The 25,410-nt window shown below is 41.5% G+C and overlaps 1 protein-coding gene across 23 annotated transcripts in view; it reads right to left on the bottom strand.

Moving 5' to 3' along the window:
- Positions 1 to 5,316: 5,316 nt before the first annotated feature.
- SYT1 (synaptotagmin 1) overlaps positions 5,317 to 25,410 on the bottom strand; it is a 510,915-nt gene continuing 490,821 nt past the window's right edge. For all 23 annotated transcript variants that reach the window (XM_065559631.1, XM_065559651.1, XM_065559656.1 and 20 more), the window contains 2 exons: positions 13,581 to 13,714; positions 5,317 to 8,317 (listed from right to left, as the gene is read on the bottom strand). In XM_065559631.1, coding sequence (XP_065415703.1) covers positions 8,111 to 8,317; positions 13,581 to 13,714 — 341 coding nt within the window. In that variant the 3' untranslated portion in view covers positions 5,317 to 8,110. The remainder of the gene's footprint in view (positions 8,318 to 13,580; positions 13,715 to 25,410) is intronic.

Genomic DNA, 25,410 nt, shown 5'->3' with positions numbered 1-25,410 from the left:
CTTGTGATAAGTTTATCTTGTCCCATAGATCATTTATCCTAAGCCCATACTTGGAATTTTTTTGATGACAAATATATGTTCAGTGCACTGGAAACAACTTCTTAGGGGTGATGTGAGTTATATTTTAGGAAAAAGAGACAAGATGAAAGAATAGGCATCCCTGGCCAAGTGCAACACATGTGATAAGACTATAAGGGCAGAGATGTCCCTGGAATCATAGATAAGAGGGCTGGAAGGATGAAGTGGTAAAATGTTGAGGGATTTGTGAAGGAATGTGGGATAGGCTTGGAGATTAGATTTTATGTATAATGGCCACTTGGAATTATGCCTTCCTTTTCTTTGGCAAAAGGCTGCTTCTAATAGCACTGCTTTTTAGTGGTATTAGTTTAGTAGCCTGTGCAGCGGTTTCATGACTTAATGTTTTTAAATAATGATGATACATATAGTACATGTCAAGACTGAGAGTTAATAAATCTTCACTGAATCAGTCTAAGAGCTCAGCTTGAGGAGTCACATGGTAGGCACAATCCTGTGTGAGGCCAAGCCCCCATTATTTATTTATATTGTGGGTGGTGCCTAGAGACCACTGATTCAGGTCTCATTGTGCTAGGCACTGTACACACAGATATGCCCATGCCCAGGGAGCTTAAAAATCCAAGTAAAACTTTTGCCTCCCATTGGCAGGTTTGGTGTCTCAGAAGAGCCACTAAGTATCACACAGGATGTGTCCCTAGTAATTAAATGTAATTTTATATTGAATACAGGATAAATCTTAATAAACTACTTGGTGATGCTACTTGTTTCAGAGCCCATTACTGTAGTTATCGCCAAGTACCATACCGGTTAATACCGCTTTGCAGAACGTAACTTTTCACCCCTAAACTTTTGAGTGAAATTAGGTAACCTCAATATTTGCAATATTCAGTGTCTACCCTATATTAAGTACAAAGGAGTGTTGCAGATGACAAGGTTACCGTAACTAATTATCTTCGGCAAAATTGCCAATGGCCACTACTGTAGCACTCAAAGACAGAAATGATGTGTTTGTTCTTCCTGTGACCTAAGAAAGTCCTACATTAGTATCTGTAGGAGGGAAAAAAATAACTTTTAGCACACTGAACATTCTTAAAAATTAAAAAAAAAAAATCAAGTGTGGATAATAAAATTGTTCCTAAACTGACGCCAGAAATAGGAATCCGGCAGTAATGTTTTTTCTTAATGCATATCTTGCAAAATCAGTTTTAAGGGTAAGGAGTTGATCTGACAATATATAAAATGAAAATACTAATGGAAAAATAAATAAGGAAACTGGCCTATACAGTAATCAGAATATATAATGTCCTCATTCTCATTTTGCATAAGTAGGAGGCAATTAGCTTTCTTTCAGTAACTCATGATGTGAAAAGTGATTGAGAGATGTAGGTCCTTGCTAACTGAGGCTGTCAGTTGGGAAGAATATTTTACTTGACAGTTGATTAGGGGTTAAATGAGCTGAATAAAATGAGTAATTTTTGCTGCTTTTCCCACTTAGTATAACAGCTATTATCTGAAGCATTTTTTCCCCTTATGTTAGTTGTAAAGACAAGATTTAACTGATTATCCATGGTAGAAAAACTGATTTTGGCTGCCATAAGGCTAGCATTTTGAAAATCAGCTAAAATGGCTGATAAGAATGGAAACTGAGCAGATAACGGAAGCATGGGGGTTTGTTTTGTTTGTTTGTTTTTTCCTATGCGCTAGGACAAAGTGGAAAAACTGTGTTCAAGCAAACTGCTGCTCATATGGGATCAGAAGCTATTGAGCCGAGGCACCAGATGCTTCTTATGAACATGCAGAAGCTTAGATTGAACGGAGAAAAAGAAGCCAATTTCTCCTGAAGTTGGTACCACTTGCAGCTTGGGGGAAGTTATGTACACTGCAGCACCTGTAGGGAGAGCGCCTCACAGCATCTCTGACAATACATGGATGCAGATTCCATGCATCATTTACCTGAAAGCCTGACTGCGCTCAAGATCACTTTGGGGCTGGAAACTTGAGAAGACGTATGACTGCTTTGTCTTGCTTGGAGTTGTCAGTGACCCAAGGTTTTGGTTGGTTGGTTGGTGGGGGAACAGTGTGACTAGGGGAGGAGAGGACATTCTGAATAGTCTGCGGGCATTAGCATCTTTAGGCATTCTCAGCAAGGTCAGGTTTATCTGGTAGATTGAATTGGGAGACCGACTAAGGGTTCCAGACGACTGTAAAGACACCCACTGGCTAACTCTGATCATCTGCAGACGCTGCTGATGAGACAATTCATAGGGCTAGATAAGAACAAAAGCAAGTCTTCTTTGGTTACATGGCTGTAAGCAAAGGCTTGCTTTATAATTGTAGTTTGTTGATACATGTATTTCATCATAAGTCTACCATAAAATACGAGTTGCGTTATTTTCCATCAGTTTGAGTTTGATCCTGTAAACTGCTCAGCACACCTGTGAGGTGCTGAACTTCTTCATGGTATTCAGTAGGCTTGAAGGGCTCTCAAACCTGAGCTGCAGTCAAGCCTATAACGATCTTGGCCCAAAGAGTAGGAGCACACAAATGAAATTTTGCTGATGACACAAAGTTAGCAGGCATCAGCAATACAGAGGAGGATTGGACTATTATACAGAAAGATCTGGATGGTCTTGAAGACTGGAATGATAGACATGGGATGAAAGTCAGTAGTACAACATGCAAGGTCATGCACTTAGGCTCTAATAATAAGAATTTCTGCTACAAGCTGGGGGCCTTATTGATTGGAAATGACAGATAAGGTGGGAGCCCTGGGCATGTGGGTTGAGCACAGGATGACTGTGAACCACCCATGTGATCCTAGGATGTATCAGGCAATGCATTTACACAGATAGAGCATTATTAATGGCTTTGTTCAAGGCACTGGAAAGACCTCATTGGGAATACCGTGTACATTTCTAGTCACCCATGTTCAAGAAAGGTGAAGTTAAACTGAAACAAGTATAGAGAAAAGCTGTAAGATGACCGGGGAATGGAGGGTCTCTTGTATGAGACGAGACCAAAAGAGCCTGGCTTGTTCAGTGTAGCAAAAAAATGAAGGCTGAGAGGGGCTATGAGTACTCTTTATAAATAAAGACCAGGGAGGGTGAAGAGTTATTTAAGATGAAGAATAATATTGGCACAAGAAAAAAATGGGTATAAAGTGGCCATGAACAAATGAACAAAGCTGGACATTAGAAGGTTTCTAACCATCTCAGGGTGAGGTTCTGGACCAGTCTTGCAAAAGGAATTGTGGGGGCAAACAACATAGAGAGAGCTGGACAAATTTGAGTGCAACTATATAACAGGGTCGATTGTTGTGGGTGGGAGCAGGAGTTAGCAGCCCTGGGGCTCACTTATGGTTTGTCTTATGTGCCTAAAAGCTTATGCTTCAGGGTTTCAGCTGGCCACCTGCAGGGGTCAAGAAGGGATTCTCTCTCTCTCCCCCGCCAAATGTATTCAGTTTAAAAAAAAAAATCCTCTTTCTCTGCAGCATCCGGGATGTCCATGGCTGGAGAGGGGACACTGGGCAGGGTGGACAACGACAACTCTGAGGTGACATCAAGCATTTCCTGTCTGTCAGGTGCATGGCTGGTTGGTTCTTGGTGATGTGCTCGGGGTCTAGCTGCTCACCATATGTCAGGGAGCGGGAAGGAATTTTCCCTGTGGTCAGCTTAGCTGTGACCATGGTGAGGTTCTTCACCTTTCTCTGCAACATGTGGGTGAGGGCCACTTGCCAGAATTATCTGTCACATAATGTTTTTGTTCCTTGCCTGTGACACATAACTGTCTAGGCTCCTGTGGGCTGTAATACTTTGGTCTAATTTGCAGTTGCTGGGTTCAGTGTGTTGGTGGCCTGTGCTGTATGGAGATCAGATTAGATGATCTGGTGGTCCCGTCTGGTCTTAAACGCTGACTGTAAGACTGTCATTTATTCTTAGAAAGGGCAGCACTAGAGCCCCACATTTATCAAAGCTTTTAAGCATGTTCTTAAAGCTGTCCCTGTTGAGCAAAGCACTTCAGTAGAGTACTTATGTCAAAGAGAAATTAAGCACATGCTTAATAGGGATGGACTGCTGAATCAAGGCCTACAGGAAAGAGGGAACCAGCCTAACACACTGAACTGTGCAAATGCTATTTGGACAGTAAAGAGGAGCACGGAAAACTACCCTTAGCCCTGAATGCAAATGAAATAAGGATTATGTGGTGGCAGTATAACTCATAAAACAAAATAATCAGGGATGTGTAAAAACCAAAAAAAAAATTACAAAACCAATTTGAAAACAAGCTATACTTCTTGAACAACGAGGAGTCCAGTGGCACCTTAAAGACTAACTGATTTATTTGGGCATACGCTTTAGTGGGTAAAAACTCACTTCTTCAGATGCATGACTCCATGCATCTGAAGAAGTGGGTTTTTTACCCACGGAAGCGTATGCCCAAATAAATCAGTTAGTCTTTAAGGTGCCACCGGACTCCTCGTTGTTTTTGTGGATACAGACTAACATGGCTACCCCTGATACTGTACTTTTTGATAAACAGTGGTGCAATACAGAGGTTGCTGCTAAAAGATATTTATCAACAGTTACCACTGTGTGGGATCCACCAAACAGTTACCTCCTGGTCTGAGAACAGGAAAGCAATGACAGTAGGTGGAATCCCACAGGGTGATAAATATTTGTAAATGTTAAATGACAGTTAAATGCCTTTAAAAACTTACTTCATTTTTTACCATTCTTCTTGGAAGGAGTTACTTAAATCCTGAACCCTTTCTCTGTGCTTTGTGTTGCCACTGGTCATGTTCCTCCAGATATTTCAGTCACTCACTATTTGGAGTGGAAATTAAATAAAAAGATGAGTATTTTTTCTGATGTTTGTCACTTTAACACAAAGTAAATGGATAGAAGCTGGTTGGGTGGGCTTACTCGTTGCCTCGGTATAGAAGCTAATGCATGTCCTGATGGGGCAGTATGAGTCCTAAATCATAATATAGACACCAATAAACACTCAGTACTTCAAACTACTTGGGAAAACAGTACTTGAGCTGTAAAAACAATTTATTGCCCTTGACTGATGGAAAGTAATGGAAGCACATTTACAGTGTCTGGGTTTTCTTCGTAGTTAGCCCTTATACTTACAGAGACCAGGCAGCTGTTAAGTTTGAGATTTTTGGTTACTTGTCCACTTGTATCAGAGTGAAGCCAGACTGTGACTGTGCTCATAAACATTAGGGAGCAATGTCTTTTTTATTTTAAATCAAAAGAGTTGAAAGACTGAGACATCAACAGGAAATAAAACATTTTTATTGAATATCTATGTATGTTATTTTAACGACAGCTCTACTGGGGGATTTACTACACAAAGTGAAACAAAATATAAACCACCTCATCAAAAATGAAGGTAAAATACAGCTAAAGTTGTCAGCTCGTGGGTCACGAGCAATATGGCAGGATAAAACACCCCAAACATTTCTACAAGATACAGAGAAAACCCACATGTAGAAACACTCAAGCAGGCAGTAAATATACACAAAGGCAACTAGGATCTTTCTACAGCATCAGATTCTAATACTTTACACAGCTTTGTCAGAAAGGTACATGTGGCTTCTTTGAGGATGAATATGTCATCTTGGTCATATAGCAGGTTCGGTCTCTGAGAGTCATAGTACATTACAAACCAATTCTCTGGTGACATTCAGTCTGGCAGTGTAGGAATGCATTAAGAATACCTTAACACAATGAATCGGTTCTGGCAGTTTGAACCTGCAAATTTCTTGAATGAACAACTTAAAGCTGGATATCATGAAGCTGAATACCTGTTCTCTGCTGCAACTCTGTCAACCTAGTTCCTTTCTCTGGTGGGATTTGGTCCTTTAAAAAATATTCCAGCTTGACACTTCCTGTGTTCACACATGTTATCTCAGAATATGCCTTAGTTGTACCTTTTCCATGTTTCATGTCAAAAGAAACAACTCTAAAAATGATCAGTGTTGCTATTCCTATATTTTGGAGTGGGGAGCGACTATAGTGGTGTGATTCATATCCATTTTGGGCTTCCCAGTTTAATGAGAGTTGGGTTGGTTTGCTACACATGGGCTGAATTCTGTAGGACTACACCTTATCCCTCATAAGTAAAATCTGGAGGGGGCTGGGGAATTTATTTTTCAGTATGGACTCCATTGCTCACACCCCTGTTTAGTTTAACATAATTTCAGGCTGTAGCTTTATTTATTTATTTTTTTTAAAGAAAATCACACCTCCAAAAGGTGTATTGTGTATTTTTGGTGTTTAGTGGTACTGAAAAGAACTAAGTCTTCAAAGCATTATTCACAGTCCATAAAATAAAGTCTCAAAGGATGAAATGTGAGATAAAACGTAATGCCCAAAATGACAGGATGAAATTCTACAATCTGAGATCATATGCTGTCTAGCCATGAGACGAAACTGTCTACAAATGGAGGGTGGGAGGGAAGGGGTGGAATGTGGAATATTGCACAGTGCTGGACAAAATGCTGTGTGGTCATCCCAATCTATATAACATCCTTGTCCTACGCATAGCGCGTCAGTTCTAAATTGGTCCATAGTAACTAGACGTGCTTGTGCTATGCACTCCTTCGGCAGTGCAGTAGAAGGGAATGGCAGTATTAGTACACTATCACTACGGAATAAATTGATTGCTATCCACTGAGAAAACTACATTTCTAAGCACACACGGCAGTCACAGTGGTACACAGAGCAGTCTTTCAAGACTCTTATGGAATGACTAATAGCTTTATAATAGTGCCATTTACTACAGAATAACATTGAAAACATTTAAAAACTCCTCCTGAAATGAGCATCTAGTATACATAAGAGGTTGCTTCAGTTTTCTTGAACTTGTTTGTTTTGTTTCACTTGTTTTTAAAGGACAAATTAAAACTTAAGTATAAATAGTATATAAAAAGGTCACTAGCTGTTCTCTTTTGGCTTACTTTGAAGTGCATTCAGAACTATGGCTAATTTTTGTCTTCTTTTGATGGGATTACAATACTGTCTGTTCACCATGAAACTTGTATAATAAACATACACGGCTGTGCTTAAAAATATTCTGCATTCCTTCTAATCTGTTAGTATAATAAAATATTTTGTTACAAAGTCTAATGTGCAAACTCATTAGAATCCTAGAATGTGAAATCGCAACTGGAATTCACAGTATGTTAATTTTGTATAAAGGTGATAATGGAGAGCTACTTTTTTTTTCATGGTTCTATGCAGCGTTTCATTACTGCTGAAATTCCCCCCACCCCCTACACAATCTCCCCCATGTGGTTGTTATGTTAAATTATCTCCCATGGAACTGCTTCCTCAACTGTCAGTGTAAAGCCATGATTTCAGTTTTTTAAATATATACAGAAAAAATGATATATTGGCTACGCTTCCTTGAGGTCAGCCACAGAGCTGCTCAGATCATGCTAAGTTGCCTGTGAAAAAGAAGTCTACAAAATTGGATTCACCCCTCCAAGGTGTACTGCGTAGGCATATCTTGTTATTTTAAACGGTTCACTTGAAAGCTCAGATTTAAGTTGTCCTTTAATACGTCAGTGTAACACTACTAGTGCCTTACAAGTTGGAATTTTTGCTGGAATGCAGACGATACAATAGTTACCCTATAATATATTATCAGCTCTCCTATATCTCAGTCAATTTACATAATTTAAAATAGAACATCTTATTAAAAACATCTAGATATACACAGATTAGGAAACGTTTACAACATACAAATACACAAACTAGAAATAAATTCTCAGCATACTGGTATATACAACTGTGTGATACAATAAATAATTTCTGTCATGCTCTATCTACACATCATATTGCTTAAAAGAAGAGTAGATCTGGGGGCAGTGGTGAAATGAAAGGCCTTTAGAGGGCTCTCTACATTTAAAGTTGTGCAAATTAAAACGGGATTTTAAGTACCACTCATCTGTGTTAGGGACGCATGGCTGGAAATGAAAGGACCCATATTACTGAGGTATTTACAGATACTGGCTAAAGAGCACTATGTGGGCAAATGCAGAAAGGCTTCTTTTGTTTTTTGTTTACTTCTTGACTGCAAGCACGGCGTCTACCTCTTCCTCAACCTGTAAGGTGTGCCACTGTGCAATGGGTCGCCTTGGATTGGCCAGCATGTCTGACCAGTGTCGTAGCTCTGCACCAGTGCTGTTGTAGCCCACAAAGACTTTCCCGATAGCATCGTTCTTGCCAATCTTGTCATAGTCCAAAACAGTCACAACAACTTGCACTTTCTAAAAGGAGATAAGAAAGAGCAATGAGCAAGACCTGCAGGTAAATACAGTACAGAACTGGAATTCAGAGTTTGTGGGTGAGAAGGGGGAGGGTGGGTAGCACAATGAGTAGTAGCAGATTCCTAATGATATGAGAATTCAAAGTCTGAAATAATAGGTAGCAAACTCCTACGAATGAAATCAAGATCAAAACAGCCATGGCAATTGATTGGTACGCTCATTATATGGACGAGATCCTTTGTTATGGCTAAGGAATGCACAGTGCAGCTCAAGAGGTGGCATACCCCAGTGTTCTTGTGCTCCCCAAATCGCGTACACACAGCCAATGTGTAGGGTGGCTCTTCCACCCTGCCACACCAAGAGGGCTGCACCCTGGGTCTACATTCATTTATATCAACATAAGATGATGTAGCTCCTGTTTCTGCATGTTTGAAGACATGGACTTTAGAAAGATTCTAAAAGAAAGCAGTGGTTGGCTGAAAGGAACCATGTGAGTAGGGATCAGATGTGTGTGAAGTAAAATACGATAGCCAGGTATGGATATACCTTTTGTTATTTTTTTTTTTTGGCCCACTATGAGATATATCTTCAAAACCACATGAAAATTTATTATTATTATTATCTTAATCAGCTCCGACAGGAAACATGACTGCAAAAGTACAACTCTCTGGAGAAGAAACCCACCCACAGAGCCAAAACACAGCTGTTTATTCTCGTCTTTTTATTTGGGCTTCTGATGTGAAATCCCAAACAAACAGAATTACATAGGAGTCAGAGTGCTATTGTTTTTTGCAGGCAGCAACAGAGCATGTGAAATGACTACTGTGCACTTTATCTTCCCATGGAATGGGCTTTTGCACCCACCTTGGAAGTCAATAATAATGCTACCTAGCTCTTATATAGTGAACTTCATCAGTAAACCTTAAAGTGCATTATAAAGGAGGTAAGCATCATTATCCTCATTTTACAGATGGGCAGGTCATTGCCCCCTCTCTGTGCCTCAGTTTCTCCAAGGTTGGTCAGTGGCTGAGCCGGGAATAGAAGCCAGGACACTAAAGCAGGACAATAAACAGCACGTTCCAAGAAAGCTACTGTGGGTGGGTTCTGAGCCAAAGTCCCTCCCACAGCTTTCTTCTAATCAAATTTCTTATTCAAATGGGTTCTGAGGCAATATTTTTAAAAAGACGAACAGCTTAACTTGTTTTTTGTGGAAAGATGATTAGACTGGCATAGGCTTGTAGGGCTAACTTGAGATGTGAATCTAAAAGTGTTGACATTGGTGTAACTTATATCCTCCCCTTTGTGTAAGTTACACCCACAAACTCAGAGGATCAGATTCAGAAGTGTGACTTACAACTTCTTAGACTCGCCTCGTTGTTAGTTGCATTTTGTGTTCCAGGCCTCTTTTCTAGTCCTCCACGATGTTAGTTACAGCAATGTAGACTCAGGAGACCAAATTCAGAGTTGTTACATAAGGGTGTAAATTACATTTAGGTGCATGAGAAAGTCTAAGGCAAGTCAGGCTAATGTAATCTACATGCTGAGGAGGTTGGAATGAGATTGGATATTACACCGTTTTATGTATTGCCTCCCATATGGCCCAGTCTAAGTGAATCTCAGGGTGTCGATGTTGTGCATTAGTAAGTGTGTGTGTGCTCATTTGGTCCTTATTATTTGTCTGAATAGCACAAACATAACTTATTCCCCTAGTGAAACTGGGTTTTCCTCAATAGCATCTGAGATGAAACAGCCTCAGGCTGATTTGACTTAACTGTATACACTTTCCCTTCGAGACTTTCATTTTAAAAGATGAATGTATGCCTGTTTTCCCAACTCTGCTTCATGATATTATAAATGTACACAGCTCCTGGATTCATGATAGACTGGGATTTGTTTCTACAGGTAGGTTTTATGAATTGCGGGAAAACGTAATTTACAAAGATAAATATTTTTAGTGCCAAGGGGTCAGTCATCCTTTTATTCTAAAAAGGCCAGATCCTGCAGTCCTTACTTGCAGTAGTAGTTCCACTACTATTAATGGGATTACTCCTGTGAGTAAAGGCTACAAGAGCTGAGTCATAATGACTCTTTATAGCCCCTTCCCATGAGAGAGTGCACAAATCAATGAGCCAGAGGAGGATATGACAGCTCCAAGCATGTAAGTATTTACATAATCATTTATGACAAAAGTGCACATCAAACTCAGACTCTCTTCCCCAAATCCAGTCATGATAAAATGCAATATCCTTCATGCTTCTATTTCTAGAAGCCAGAATGATGTCTTACAACATAATGTTGCTTGCAGTGTATTTGTTTTTATTGTCAATGATCGTCCTAAATGGACATTTATGTATTAGAGCAGGGTATGATCATTGCTCTAAAGTGGATTGGCTTTATCTTAGTGTAAAACTGTTTAAAATTCTTATTATGGTACAAAATAAAATGCCTGATGTTACTGGGAACCATTAGCCTAATGACTAGTGGAATGTTTTTTTTTAATTGTCATACCCCCAAGGATGGACACAGTACAAACAGTGTTGTGGCCTTGAGAGGGTGGGAATGGAGGGCTCAAAGGATTGATCATGAAATGAGTTTCATTTTCTGGTCACTGATTCAAATCTGCACGGCTTAATTAGTGACTGAAAATCATTGCCATCTGGTGGCTGATTGGTGGCCTATTTGAAACGTAAGTTTCAGTGCAAATGTCTGTGGATATTGCTATAAAAGACCATTAACAGCAATAAGCACCTGTATTGGCAACCTCAGAGTGGCCAGAGTGGGCATGGAGCCTGAACTATTCTTTCACACTCAGAGGTTAACAGCTGGACACTGGCAGAACAGAATGGGGTAGCTGCCTATTTTGTGCTTGTCCTGTGTAGGATTTCACACTCCAGTGGGGTCGACTCAGCACTTTTAAGATAGCAGTTCACTAAAATCTTTTTTTAAAAACTCAGTGCTCCAGGATCACCTCTCTCTTTTGCACAATTCTGTGTGCATGCATAGCTGCAGACTGTTCACAAATACACAAATCTGAATTTATGATGAGGTTGTTGAAAGACATTATTCGTATCCTGTTTTACGGTCCACATTGGTGCTGCTAACGAGCTGTTCCTACTAGTTTTGACAACTCTGCTTTGCCTCCAAGATCCCTTTCTTCTCTGCTCTCTAATGATCTTGGACCTGGTATAACCATTATTCCATTACCCGACATGTTAGTGGAAGTTTACCTAAATGAATGTTATACCTGAAGTACCAAAGGTCACAGCAACATTTACAGTATTCATTTAAATAATGTTTAAATACGTTTTTCTATAAATGGAAGTAACATAACCACAACTTACCTTTTAAACTACAGTTTCTTATAACAAATACCTAAATACAATGACTTATGATATTGGTCCCCTATTACATATTTTTGAATTGAGACTCCCTGATGAGGTAAACAGTAATAAAACCATTCTAACAGAACCACAAGAAAGTTAAATTTGAAACAATTAAAACAGGACGGGTAAAATTTTCAAAGGTACCTAAGTCCAATTTTCATAAGTGATTTAGGCCAGGATCCTCAAAGATATTTAGGCCCATTGATTTCAAAGAGGGCTAGGTACCTAAATACCTTTGAAAATCAGGGCCTTGGACACTTATGCTCCCAAGAGTCAGATGTACAAAAGCACGTAAGTGAGTTAGGTGCCTAATTCCCATTGATTTTTTTATATTTAGGTGCCTGACTACTGAGATATTTAGATAAATCTAGCTACTAAATCACTTTTGAAAATGGGACTTAGCTGCTTTTGAAAATTTTTCTTGATCTGTCAGTTAACTTACTTGTGTTTAAGCATTTTATTCCATTTAAAATGGATAATTCAGAAGAGTCAAACAACAGGAACTATAACTGCCAGGGCCGGATTAACCTTTTGTGGGCCTGGTGCCAAACATATTTGTGGGCCCCCATGGAGGCAATGGAGCATGGTGTGGGGAGGTCAGTCCCTGGAGCGAGGGACCAGCCAGAGGCAATGGGACATGGCATGGCAGGGGAGGCCCTACTCCATCCAGTGCGAGGGCGCTATTTACAAACCGGCAGTTGTAAATGGCCTGCCTGGCCCTTTGCTGCCAGCATACCTCTTCCCCTTGGAGGTGGGCGTAAGCCACACCACAAGCCCCCTCCCCGAACGCCCCCCGACTCCCTATGGCCAGAGGCCCCCCCAGACCCACTATGCCCAGTGCCCCCCAGATCCACCCACAAATGTACAGCACCCTGCACAACACCACCCCTCTGCCCTCAGCCCTACCACAACTGCCCAGCACCCCCCACAGAACCATCACTACCTAGTGCCCCAACACACACAGATCCTCTCCGCCCCTTCACAGCCCAGCATCCCCCAATGCTCCCCACAGACCCATTTCCCCAAGCCCTGCCTCCCAGCCGCACTCACCAGCCCTGCTGGGAGGCGACCGTGTCTACCGGGCTGAGCCAGCAGCACAGCCAGGGCTGGTCCCAGGGCCGTGAATCGCTCCGGCCCTTTGGGAGTGGTGCGATCAGTTAGGCCAGGGCCTGCCCAGCCAAGCCCTCCGCACTGTCTCCCCCCACACCTGGCTGAGATTGGCCAGGCTTCTACACCAGTCCTGGGCGGCTCAGCTCCGGGGAGATAGGTGGTGACTCACAGGTGGTGGGAAGCAGAGACTGTCCCAAGCCAGAGGTGCACTGGGGTCCAACCAGGGGGCTGAGAGGAGCAAGTGGTGGGCCGGGGGAGCCAGTGGGGTTTCGGGGTGCAGTGCAAGCAGAGCAGGCGGGGGCCCCTTCTGAGCATGGGCCCGACTCTGTAGAGCCACTGTAGCCTTTGTACTGAAACTGTACATCACACCTCCATCCCCAGATACCACAGATATGATGAGGCTAATTAAATAATGAATATGATATGGGGAAAATGGCCGAAACTCATTTAACTCCTATCCCTATAACTTTTGTTAGTGCATTTCTTCTCTTATCACTATCTTCCTGTTTGGTTTTTCTTTTTGGAATCCATTGCTTCTGACATTAAAACATCAGTTATCCATTTTTCACTGATGAATCAACACTTCATAAGTTCCGTGCATGTTATCATTTCCCTCTTGAAGCAGTCACACTCATCTAACGTAAAGCGGGGCTGGCACATAGGTGCTAATTAAGGCATGCACACTTCAGAATTAACAAGGTCCCTGTTAAATATTTATGAGGGCTGAGAAATGGAATTCAGAGGAAGGGGAAAGCAGGGTTTGACATTACCTGGATTTGCTCGAAGGGTACCTCAAAGCTGAACGATTCATTGTAGTAGGGGTTCAGAGTGTTCTTTTTAATTGTTGTCTTTTTCTTCTTCAGTCTCTTACCATTCTGCATCAGATGGATTTTCACATAGGGATCTGAATAATTACAATGAAAAAGCGTAGTTAAGAAATGATAATCAAGTTAATGTGTATTGCAGGGGTAGTCAACAGGTGGACTGCGGGCCAAATCCAGATTTTAAGCAGACCCTGAAATCTTTTTATTTACTTATAATAATTATTTATTATTTTCTCTGGAGTCTGGACCTTGATTATTCCCTGACCAAGAAAAGTGGACCTTCACAAAAAATAATTGACTATCCCCATATAGAGTAATCCCTGAAATGACTATTTGGTGAAAAATTAGACATGTTCATAGCAAACAATGGTCATTTAAACAAAGTCTGTATTTACATTGGACGAAATCTGATCAAGTGCTATATCTGGCATTTAAATACAAACTGTACTAAATAAGGTACATACCAGTTCTTGTTATATCCACTTATGCACAAGTCCAAGGAGGAGGTAAATCCCAACCTCACTCTGCTCCATGGTATATGTTTGTACAGGGTCTAGTACAATGCCTTTCACTGAAATTGGCATTTACCACTTCTAGAACACAGAGAATAATGATCTGGGAAGACAGTCCCAGCCACTCTAACTCTGCATAATAGTTCTATCCCAATCTCCCCGCATGTGCTGCTCTTCTTACTCCCCCGAACTCCCATGTGCACTGGGTTTGATTGTCTGTAGAAGCAGGCAGATTACATAGTGGTAGGGGACTACTGTGCTCTTTACAGACGCATACATATATAACTAAGTGTTGTTACTCTCTACTGAATTCTGCTTGTTCATGAGTTTGTATGAGTACTGGTGGCCAGACGTAAGAACAGATTTATCACCTAATCACAGATTCCTTGCACAAGCTCAACTCCCAGTGAAGTTACTGCTTTGAAATAATATCTTGGCGGCTAGAACTTCAATTGGAATTGTGCCTGCTTAGGACAGAGTGCTTAGTGGATCCTTTTCCCCATTCAGAGAATGGACTTACTGGACCCAGTTCTCCTCTTGTACCAGTGTAAATCAGGAGTAACTTCACTAAGTCACTTGTTTTAAGCCATACACAATTAAAGCACTGAGTGGTAGAGAGAATCAGGCTCACTGTTTGTAACATCCTGTACGTTACTGCAGCCACGACTTGACTAACAACCTTTGTGGCTTTAGATAGCAATTCTGCAATGTAAGCAACAAGGAAGCCTCCCCTAGGGCAAAACAACAGGATCTGTGCCAAATGCCTGCTAGCTGGAAGTCGCTATTGGCATATCTTGCATGAAGGTTTTTATTAAATTATTTCTATCAAAGAGAGCATCACTCCCTTCTGTGAAAGCAGGTGAGGGGAAGGGAAACCAGTAAACACTTTGTTGTTAAATTTCCTTATCTTTACTACGAGTACACAATCTTCCAGGACTGTCCAATAGAATCGGTGCCTGAAGAATCTGGGAACAATTGCATCCTCCTACAATAAGGAAGTATTGTGTGAAAAGCTTTAAAACTCTCCTGGCTTTTTCTCAGTAGAAGAGTTATTGCCCCTGCAGCCTCAACACTGGGTTTAGCACCAGCGCTTTTAAGGATTTGATGGTGTAAAGCAGATGGTTCTCTGCTCCCCGAAAGAAGTGGTCTAGATTGTCGGTTTTGCTAAGGCTCCATGTTGAGTGTAAAGCTGGTTTGAAATAAAAGACCATTTCAGCATCAGTACTGGTTGGAAAACAGTGTTAAAGAAGTTTAGGGGTGGGTGAAGAAAATCACAGAAGCAAAGGACTAGTTTCACAGAGACTTAGGAGCCTTAATGCCACTAACCACTGGCCTACAGAGTCACTTTCTCTCACTCTCTCTCTGGCCCAATACATATTTAATTATTTGCATATAGTGGCTCGGTTTGAAAAAGAAAGGTTGTGAGAGACCCCAGCCCAGAATATCCGAGTGCTTGGGGCACTCTCATGAGAGGTGGGAGAGCCAAGTTCAAATTTCTTTTTCTCATGAGGCAGAGGAGTGATTTGAACATGGGTCTCCCACCGCCTGGGTGAGTGCTCTAAGCACTGGGATAAAGATTATAAGGGGGCGGGAGGAAGGGCTAAGCAGCAGCTGCCACCACCACAGCAGCAGCACCACCAATGTTGTGTCTTTCAAAAACCCTCTTAAGTGCCTAACTCCAGGAAAGGGTTAATGGTTGTGAATCTGGGCAGAGGCAGGATCTTCCCTCCAGTCTAGATTTAGGCACCTAAATCACTCAAAGGGCTGGGCTTAGGCCACACACCTCTCTCAGCATTCCCTAGCATTAGCAGCTTTCTGCTCAGCTTGCTGGCCTCTGTGAATCTCATTCTTATGCTCAAAGAAAAAAGAACAGGAGTATTTCTGTCACCTTAGAGACTAAGGAATTTATTTGAGCATAAGCTTTCGTGGGCTAAAACCCACTTCATCGGATGCATGCCGTGGAAAATACAGTAGGAAGATATATATACACAGACAGGGCCGGCTCCAGGGTTTTGGCTGCCCCAAGCAGCCAAACAAAAAAACAAACAAAAGCCACGATCGCGATCTGCGGCTGCAATTCGGCGGGAGGTCCTTTGCTCCGAGCAGGAGTGAGGGACCGTCCGCCGAATTGCCGCTGAACAGCTGGATGTGCTGCCCCTCTCCGAAGTGGCTGCCCCAAGCACCTGCTTGGTAAGCTGGTGCCTGGAGCCGGCTTTGTACACAGAGGACATCTAACTCTCCCCAGACATGGTACAGGGAGCCTAAGTGCCTAACTTGGGGCTAGGGATTCCACTAGGCAGCAAGCCACCTAAATGGTGAAGTGGCCCGTTAACACATCTGTAGTCGTAGGACAAAGGGGGGTTTAGTGAGTTACACATTGTTATGGTTTATTACAACAATCTGTAACCCACTAATGCCCTTTTTTGTCCTTGGACTACAGGGATGTTCACCACTTCACCTTCACTGGTCTCTTAGAATACGTGCTAACTATTTATGTGAAACAATCTGTTCCACCTTGTATTTAGTTGTGACACTCTGAGGTCTGGTCTACATGACAGACCTATATCGGTATAAGTACATTGCTCCAGGGTGTGAAAAATCCACACTCCTGAGCAATGTAGTTATACCAACCTAACTTCCTGTGTAGATCAGGCCTATGCTGGCGGGAGAGCTTCCCCTGCCAACATAGCTACCACCTCTCAGGGAGGTGGATTAACGATGTCAATGGGAAAGCTCTCTCCAGTTGGCATAGAGCATCTTCACTAAAGCGCTACAGTGGCGCAGCTGCGCTGATCCAGTGTTTTAAGTGCAGACATGCCCCAAGTATCTTTCCTAGGCCTGAAGTAGAGCTTGTCTCTTTTACCACCAGAAATTGGTCCAATGAAAGATATAACTTTACCCAACTTGTCTCTCTAATATCTTGGGACCAACACGATTAAAACAACACTGCATGTAACCTGTAGTAGCCATTCATCTCAGAAGGCTACGATCTGCTACAGTGAAGTGTGGTGTTAGAACTGAAATTAATAATAAAATTTCAACCAGTAAGGCAAACATAAGAAATAAGAACGGCCCTATTGGGTCAGACCAAAGGTCCATCTAGCCCAGTATTCTGTCTTCCGACTGTGGCCAGTGCCAGGTGCCCCAGAGGGAATAAATAGAACAGGTAATCATCAAGTGATCCATTCCCTGTCTCTCATTCCCAGCTTCTGGCAAACAGAGGCTAGGAACACCATCTCTGCCCATCCTGGCTAATAGCCATTGATGGTTATTACTTTGTTGTTTCCCCCCCTTATTATAGCCAAAAAAATTACCTTACTTCATTACATAATTCAACAAATTTTACAACTACTAGCAAAGAAAGATTGTATTACACATTTATGATTAAAATATTTTCTTTATATTGTGGATTATCCCTCTAGAGCAAAGCATGACAAAGAATATGTAAGGATTTAAAGGAAAGGATTTTTCAATTAAAAAAATAAAATAAAGTTATCCCTTTTAAAAAGAATCTCTCTTCCACAAACTAACAGAAGCAAACCATTGCAAGAACACAAGATAACAGAGTGAAAATAATGATGATAGACTGTTCTTTTATCTGAAAAGTCACAGAAAAATACTGCAAGTGATTTTCCGTGATAAAGTTTAGTGAGAACAGCTATACTTTCTAGTTTTACCAAAGGCTCAATTCTGCCAGCATTCCTCATGTTGAGTGATACCTTATATGTGAATAGTCTAATTGAGTTAGATGCTATTCAACATGAGTAAGGGTGATAGACCTGAGCACAATGGACAAAAGTTGTACAGCATGAATGTAGCCACAACTCACAAGGCAGAGTGCACTTCTTTGAATCAACTTTAACGGTTTGCCTAGATCAAACTGAGACAGGGGCACAGCTTACCTCCACAATGAGGGGATCCTCTGTTGTGGATCTCCCTTGGCCCATGTGAAAGAGGAAGGGCTGTGTGTGTGTAACTTCACAGGTACTCCTCTGATAGGGCTCCCTCGGGGATAGGACTGGCCATGCTCCCCTGCTAACTTCATATTAAGATGACGGTGGGATTAAATACTAGTTGCTTCTACTTCAGTTGCTCTCTCATTAACATTCTATTCACAAATGCAAAAAAGCTGTAAAAATCATCACTCAAATTGTGCATCATGGGTTTTACAAAAATATCTCAAGGGAGGCTAATAAGGCAGCTTTTAAAGCATTGGGGTGCCAACCTGGCATTCTTTGCTTTGTTGAAGTTTACCGTAAAAATGTCAGGGTGTTATTTAAAGGAAACTAAAAGATCTGTGCTTCCTCTGAAATGGAAGCTGAAGTAGTGTCAACTAGGCAGTAAACACACAGTTATTGATTTTAGAGACAGTGCTACTAAAATACCAGAATCATTCTGCTAAAACTAATACCCAGATCACCACCACTTTGTGGATTGGGTGCATTTAATTTGTTAGATAAGAAAAAACAGTAATGTATTTGACGTTCAAGCGAAAATAATGTGTATCTCAGAAAATGGCACATTTCAGTCAATCACCTGTGTCAGCAACATCTAAAATTCAAGGTCAAGATAGAGTCTGTAAAGTGCAACAAAATAGAGATAAAAATATTCTGACAAACAAAATAAGGAGCTGGAGAGCCTTTGTCTGCGGATTTTAAGATGAAAATCAAGTTGTGGGTGATTAGTCTTAAATGAAAAATCAGTATTATTTTCCTTCAGAAAGAACAGAATTTACAGAACACATGAATTTCCAATTGGTGAAACAAATTCTCTTCAGCACAGCAATGTCAACAAAGCAGCCAAATAGGAATGGTATTACTACAAGGGTTTATTCTGAACACAAACATAAAAATAGTGCTGATCTTTGATAAATATTTGTCAGGTCTCTGTTCTGTGGTAATCTAATCAAAGTACGAAAAGCTAGCAGATAGAAAGTTGACAAATTTGGAAACTGCTGTAGGTGAAAACATTGGAAATTGATTACAAGAGTGACTACTTTCCTAGGGGTCCGTGTGATTGTTTAAAAGAAGAAATAAATCTGCACAGTCCTGAGTGGAGATCAGAAAAAAAACCACCCCAAACCCACAAATTCTGTAACTCTTGAGTGAGCCAGCACGCTTAATAATAGATGAAAAACCGAGCCAGACTAATCTAGTAATAAGTGCAGTTGCATAATCATAAATTTTCACATGACAAAATTATATGTCAGATGATACTTGGCAATTAAAATTGGTAATTGGGCAGAAACATAGGGTTAGAATTGCCTACAGTCAAATTTTTGTTTATGAAGTTCAGGGTGCTAATTAGCACATTCCACCTTTAAGGAGAAACGTTGATCAAAACTGATGACAAAGCAGTACCACAAAATGCCAAGTGTTCAGTACAGTTTCCATTTTAGGGAACAGAATAAACTGTTGAGAACAGCCCAGAAATGCATCCAATAAAGTCAAATTTGGAAATGCATGTTTTATACATGGATCTCAAAACATGTTTGGAATAGAGGTGATTTGAAGGGTAAAGCTATAATGAGAAAGATATCAGAGGGCTAGAATTGCTCTCTCCCGGCTGCCACTGCACAGAGAGATGGAAAAGATTTGTACCAAAGGCTGAAGCAAGACAGGCAATGGAATCAGTACAGCACTATGCTATGCGGAGCCTGCTGCAACTCCTCCTTGCAACTACTGTGCAGACAGGGCTTTGTGGCGATGGGAGGACAGCATGGGGAACAGCTCCTTGCCTGCTCTACGTAGCAAACTTATTGAATTTCTATGGCAATTGAATTGGGGGTTAATGCTTTTAGTCTACCCTATGCTGTCTCCTGCATTTGGAAGAGGTGGGGCAGGGGTTTGGTTGTGGGGGGGGGAGGAGGCGGACAGAAGCAGCATAGCTCCTGAGAGAGGAGCACTGCAGGGCAAGCCCTCCATGTGGCTTCCTCACCATGGCTGGATTTTCCCATGGATCTTGGGACATCCTCTCTCCTTGGGCCCACAATTCCCTCCCTTGTGAGAGGGGATGAGTCAGTCTGATGCTTGTGGCTTTCAAGCCATGGATAATAATTTGCCTTAACTTTTCTCCTTTTGTGTATTTGTGTGTGGGAGGGGATAATTAAGGCCTCGGAACTAACCTCTAATGAGTGTTGAGTGATCCTTGGAACTGGAAGGAAAGCCAGAAGGAGAAAGATTGAACTCTCTGGGGAAGCAGCAATATATGGCACAACGGCTAAGAATCAGTACAAATACTGTGCTGCATTCTACATTTCATAAAAGTTATGATTTATACTCATTAACTCATGCTGCTGTGCCTTCTACATGCCTCCACAAATGAGCAAGATGTAGTGTTATCTTTTAAGAGCAGCTGACATCTCAAGGAAAACACTGAAAAACCTTGTAATTAGAAACAATTCTCTTGGCATAAAATATAGTTTGTTTGTTTTTCTTGCCAACAATATTTGCATGAAAATGGGATTGTTGAGTCCTTGGAGTTTATTTGGTGTTTAATGTTTATTCCTCAACCATTATTAAGATTTCTTTGATTTGGGACATCATCACAATTTCCATAACAGCATAACTCACTTGAGGTTTATGAGACAGATCTTGAGATGTGTCGAGTATCTTCTGGGTTCAGCTGGGGGTGGGAAAGGATGGGCTGCAAAAGTGCCCATTTTAGCATCCTGATTCTGCGGTGATTTCTGTGCCACCCATGGCCTCAACAATACAGAGCAGCCTTTAAAGCCAGCCTAACCAGCATGCTGGAGATTCTGCTACATGGGGGAATTCCTGAAAGCTGGCCTTATGCCACCCCGTGGAATAGTGGCCGTGGCCAGGGCAAAGAGTCATTGATAAGGTTAGTCTATAAGGCTGCCAGATTGGCCCTTGAGCATCATATGCAACTGGGTGTAAAATAGAGCAGCCTCAAGGCTGCTCTACCTTCTGTCAGAGACCAGGTCGGTGCTTGCTTACAGCCCCTCCTTTGGGATCTGAACCAGATGCAGCATGGCCAAGCCTTGGAATTTGTTGTCCATAAGGTCTATAGTTTTACATATCTTGACTGACTCCTACTTCTTTACGCATCGTTAAATAAGCCCCTCTAAAGGAAGAGCTCACAGAGTGCTGAATTTTGAGATGGAAGCATTTTATAAATGTGGTTTCATTAAAATTAAACATCTTTCTCACAGAAACAGCAACTTTTTTGATAGCAAGGACTTTTTTATACTACACGGAATTCACATTTATGGGCTACATTCACAAAAAGACTTAGATGCCTAAATGCCTCTTCAGGTCTTTAAGTCCCAGATTCACGTCCACAGGGATTCACAAACCACCTGCTCAGCTGTTGCTAACCCCTCTAAACTTGCTTAGTGCCTACATTTTTGCAGTATAAGTTTTCTGGGTACCTATGTTTCTGCCTCTGTGCATGTATACTGCAGCCCCTTACCATGTACCCAGACACATAAGCCTCAGTGCAATGCACAAACAAGGGAAAGATAGGTTTCCCTCCATCTAACTCATCTATGGGGTCTGATCTGGTAAGCATGCTCAGACCTCGCCTACTGAAGCAAGCGCCTATAGGTGAGCTTGGACAAAATGATTAATGGGGTGGAAGAGGAGGAGGGGAAAGCTGTTGAAGCTGTTCCACTGTGAATAAATAATGAAAGAGTCATTGGGCCAGAGGCAGAGAGTGAAAGCATGGGAAGGTGTGCCATTCTCAAACTTCTGCGCTGCCTTCAGAGCTGGGCTCCCAGCCAGCACCCGCAGAGCTTCCTGCAGCTGGGGGAGGTTCACGGAGGTGGGTCTGAACCAGCTCTGAGAGCCACCCCTGCAAGAGAAGAGGAAGTTCTGTCCCTCCCCAGCCTGGCTAGGACTAGCAGCTGGAGCCCGGCACAGGGTAGGAGCCCTCAGCTGGGAAGCCCCCAGCCCTGCCCCTCCCCTACAATAGACAGATAGCACAGGGGAGATCAGATTTCATGGTCCATGACGTGTTTTTCATGGCCGTGAATTTGGTAGGGCCCTACTCATGTCAGACTATCCCATAGCTCAGAGCACTCACCTGAGGGGTGGTAGATCCCTGTTCAAAAACCTTCTCCCTTTAGGCAGAGGGGGGACTTGAACCAGGGATTTCCCACATCCCAGGTGAGTACCCCAACCACTGGGCTAAAAGTTATGAGAGAGCTGCTCCTCCTCCTTTGCAAGAACAGCATAGGCACCTAACTTTAAGAGAGGGTTTGCAGCTGAGAATCCCAAACAGAGGAAGGTGCCTCTGTGCAACCTGGACTTGGGCCTGGATCTGAAAAGGGGGGTGGAGCTTAGCACATCCCTCAGCTTGGCATCCCTAGCTTAGTTGGGGAGCTGCCTAACACACTGACTTTTTGTGAATCCCAGTCTAAGGTGTCTGTCTCTCTCCCCATTCATTGAATAGAGAGCCTAGGAGCCTAACTCAGGCTTTGTGAGTTCCAGTGATTTTCTAGGCAGCTAAAATTTATTCAGCATCACCATGCTTAAATTTCTTTGTGAATCCGGCCCTATAAGTACTAACAATAGCCTCTATGCCGCAAAGGAAATTAAAATGGGGAAAGAAGCCAAACACGATTCAAAAATAACAACCTTTCACTGTTGTACAATTAAATGAATATGAAGTTGGTCTTAAAATGCTGAATCCAGAGAATCAGAGAACATTGGGGCAAGGGAGGAAAACTGACAAAGAGCCAATGATTTACTCATCTGAGAATTCCAGGCTGGGATTGCTAACCATGTAAAGCAGACAGTAGAAACAGAATTGTTCATAGTGGCCTGAGGACTATTTAGACAGAAGCTGAGGCTGTAATTCCATCCACAGTGGTCTCCAACCAGAATTGTACAACAAATGTTAGAACTCCAGATGGGAAAAGATGCATTAAATGAAAAAACAAAACAAAACAAAACCCCAAAACAACCCCCGCCCCCAAACTTATTTAAAAACTGCACAGCCTAGTGCTTATGAGCCTGAGGTAAAGTTTACTGCCAAAGAATGGGCAATTGATCTGTCTCACTTGAATACTGGCAGCCATTTTAACCTAGCTACAGATATGCAAAACAAATTGTTTTAGAAAGCACAGTAAATTTGGGCTGAACCCAGCAGCAAAACATGCCTTATGTTTTAATCCTGAGCCAAAACTAAATGCCCTGCTGTAATAGTAAAGCAACCGAATCAAGCACTTTGATTACAAATGAAATACCAAACTACAAAGCAGTAAACCTGTTTCCATTGCATCAGATGGGGCACCAGCTTACTCACTTCAAAGGGGGTGGAGCTGCTTGTTGATCAGGCTTTAATGCAGATAAAAAAATTCAGCATGTGCTTCTAGTTTGAGTAAGAAGAAGGAGTGGTCCTTCAATTTTAGGCAAGAACAACAACAACAAAAATAGAAAGGAATGGTATTATACTTTGTGGCTATGCAAAAACACAAGCAGTGCGGGTAATCATAATCGAGCTGTAGTAGACTTGATACTAAATGATGGCGAGCATGAACTAGTGGGTATAACTCAAACCTACCTATTATCTTTAATGCAATCTTTCTCAATACATGTATTCAAATTGTGCGGCTATAAACAGCATCACAGGGACTGATTTCGAGCTAAAAGACTCAACACAGAGGGAAGTGGCAATCTATCAAGCTGGAACAAGAGGTTCAATGGGGTGCTGCTGAGATCAGTGCTGGGCATGGTTTTAGTTAGTGTTTTAATGATAATGATTAATGCTATGGAAGAAGAGGGGCTAAACAGGACATTAGTTAAATTCACAGATATTATTAAATTGGGTGGTAGAGCAAATATGAGCAGGACAGAAAAAGAATACAAAGGGGCTTGGAAAGGTTAGAAATATCAGGAAGCCAACTGGAAAAAAGATTCTAATAGAACCACAGAAATGGTTTCTTGCTGAAGCATCTGGAATACTGGGTACAGTTCTGAGCTCTCCAGAACCAGGGCAGCTATTTAACTAAGTAATTCAGAAAAAAGTAACAAATATGATTAAGTGACTGGAGTGACTGACAGGACGAAAGAGTAGAAGAACTAAATGTGTGCAGCCTGGCCAAACACTGACTAAGTGGGGTTATGATGTCGTGTGAAAGTCAATGAAGGTTGAGGAGAGGAATTGTTTAAGATGTCGAAAGGGGGCATATAACTAGGAGAAATGGGGATGAAATTAACTAAAGGAAGTTTTAGATTGAACACATATCAGAAAAGAAATTATTATACTAGAATAGTCTCTCCTGGAAAGTGGTTCAAGTCCCATCACTTGAATCAATTAGAAATGGATGGGACAAAGCATTGTAAAGTATATATTGCTATAGGGAATAATCCTGTATTGGGACAGGCACTGCCTACCAAAAATGACTTGATAGATTTTTTTTCTCTATCTCTAGTTAACTCCTGTCTACATTCCCAGAAACTACTAATTGAGACCAAAACAACGTCTCTCATGGTAAAAACAGCCTGGTCACTGTGAAGTAACAAGACCTCATCTAATCCCAAACTGACCTGAGGGCAGGCAATACTTTCACTATCACAGATAAAAAAGAGAATCTGAGTGACAATGTTTATCAAAGGGAAGTATATTAACAACAGCAACAGGTCCAATTAGTTTATTAGCAATTTACTGTAGCAAAAATGTACATTTCATGTGATAGTCTTTTAATGCTGCATCATACTACACTACAGCTTTGTGGCTTGACAGCACATCACCATGGTTCTGCTTTTCAGCACAGGAAAAAAGGATGATACAATGTTTACGAATAATCTCTCTCCTCCTCCCCTATCCAGAGAACTGGAAGCAACATATTTGGAAAGATGACAGAAGCAGAGAAAAAGGCTGCCCCTTATACAAACTACTGTGCTATGACTCTACTTACAAGCTAGTCTTTCCCCAAATTCAGCAAACATGGTTATGACTGGATATGACGTACTCCTAATCAAAAATAAGTGTGTTGGAGAAAAAGTAGAGAGGACAGGGAGATGATGAAATAGGAAAGTAATGTACGAGTGATTAAAATTTAATTCATTTTATTTTAAATTCACATCTATATAGCTACATACATTATAAAGGTAAGGAAACCAATTACTCAGGCCTGAAAAATACTTTTAATTTGTATCAGGTATAGAGAAAAATGTGCAAAACTACAGATTGTACAACTGTAGAATTTTGTTTAAAAGCCCATTGCTGCTGCTTTATTGACAATGTTTTTCTTAGTCGAGCTTAGGAAAACATGCAGTCTTTTGACATCTGACAGC

Source organism: Chrysemys picta, chromosome 1 (assembly GCF_011386835.1).
Source record: "Chrysemys picta bellii isolate R12L10 chromosome 1, ASM1138683v2, whole genome shotgun sequence".
NCBI classification, from domain to species: Eukaryota; Metazoa; Chordata; order Testudines; family Emydidae; genus Chrysemys; species Chrysemys picta.
This window is presented reverse-complemented; position numbering and strand designations above follow the sequence as displayed.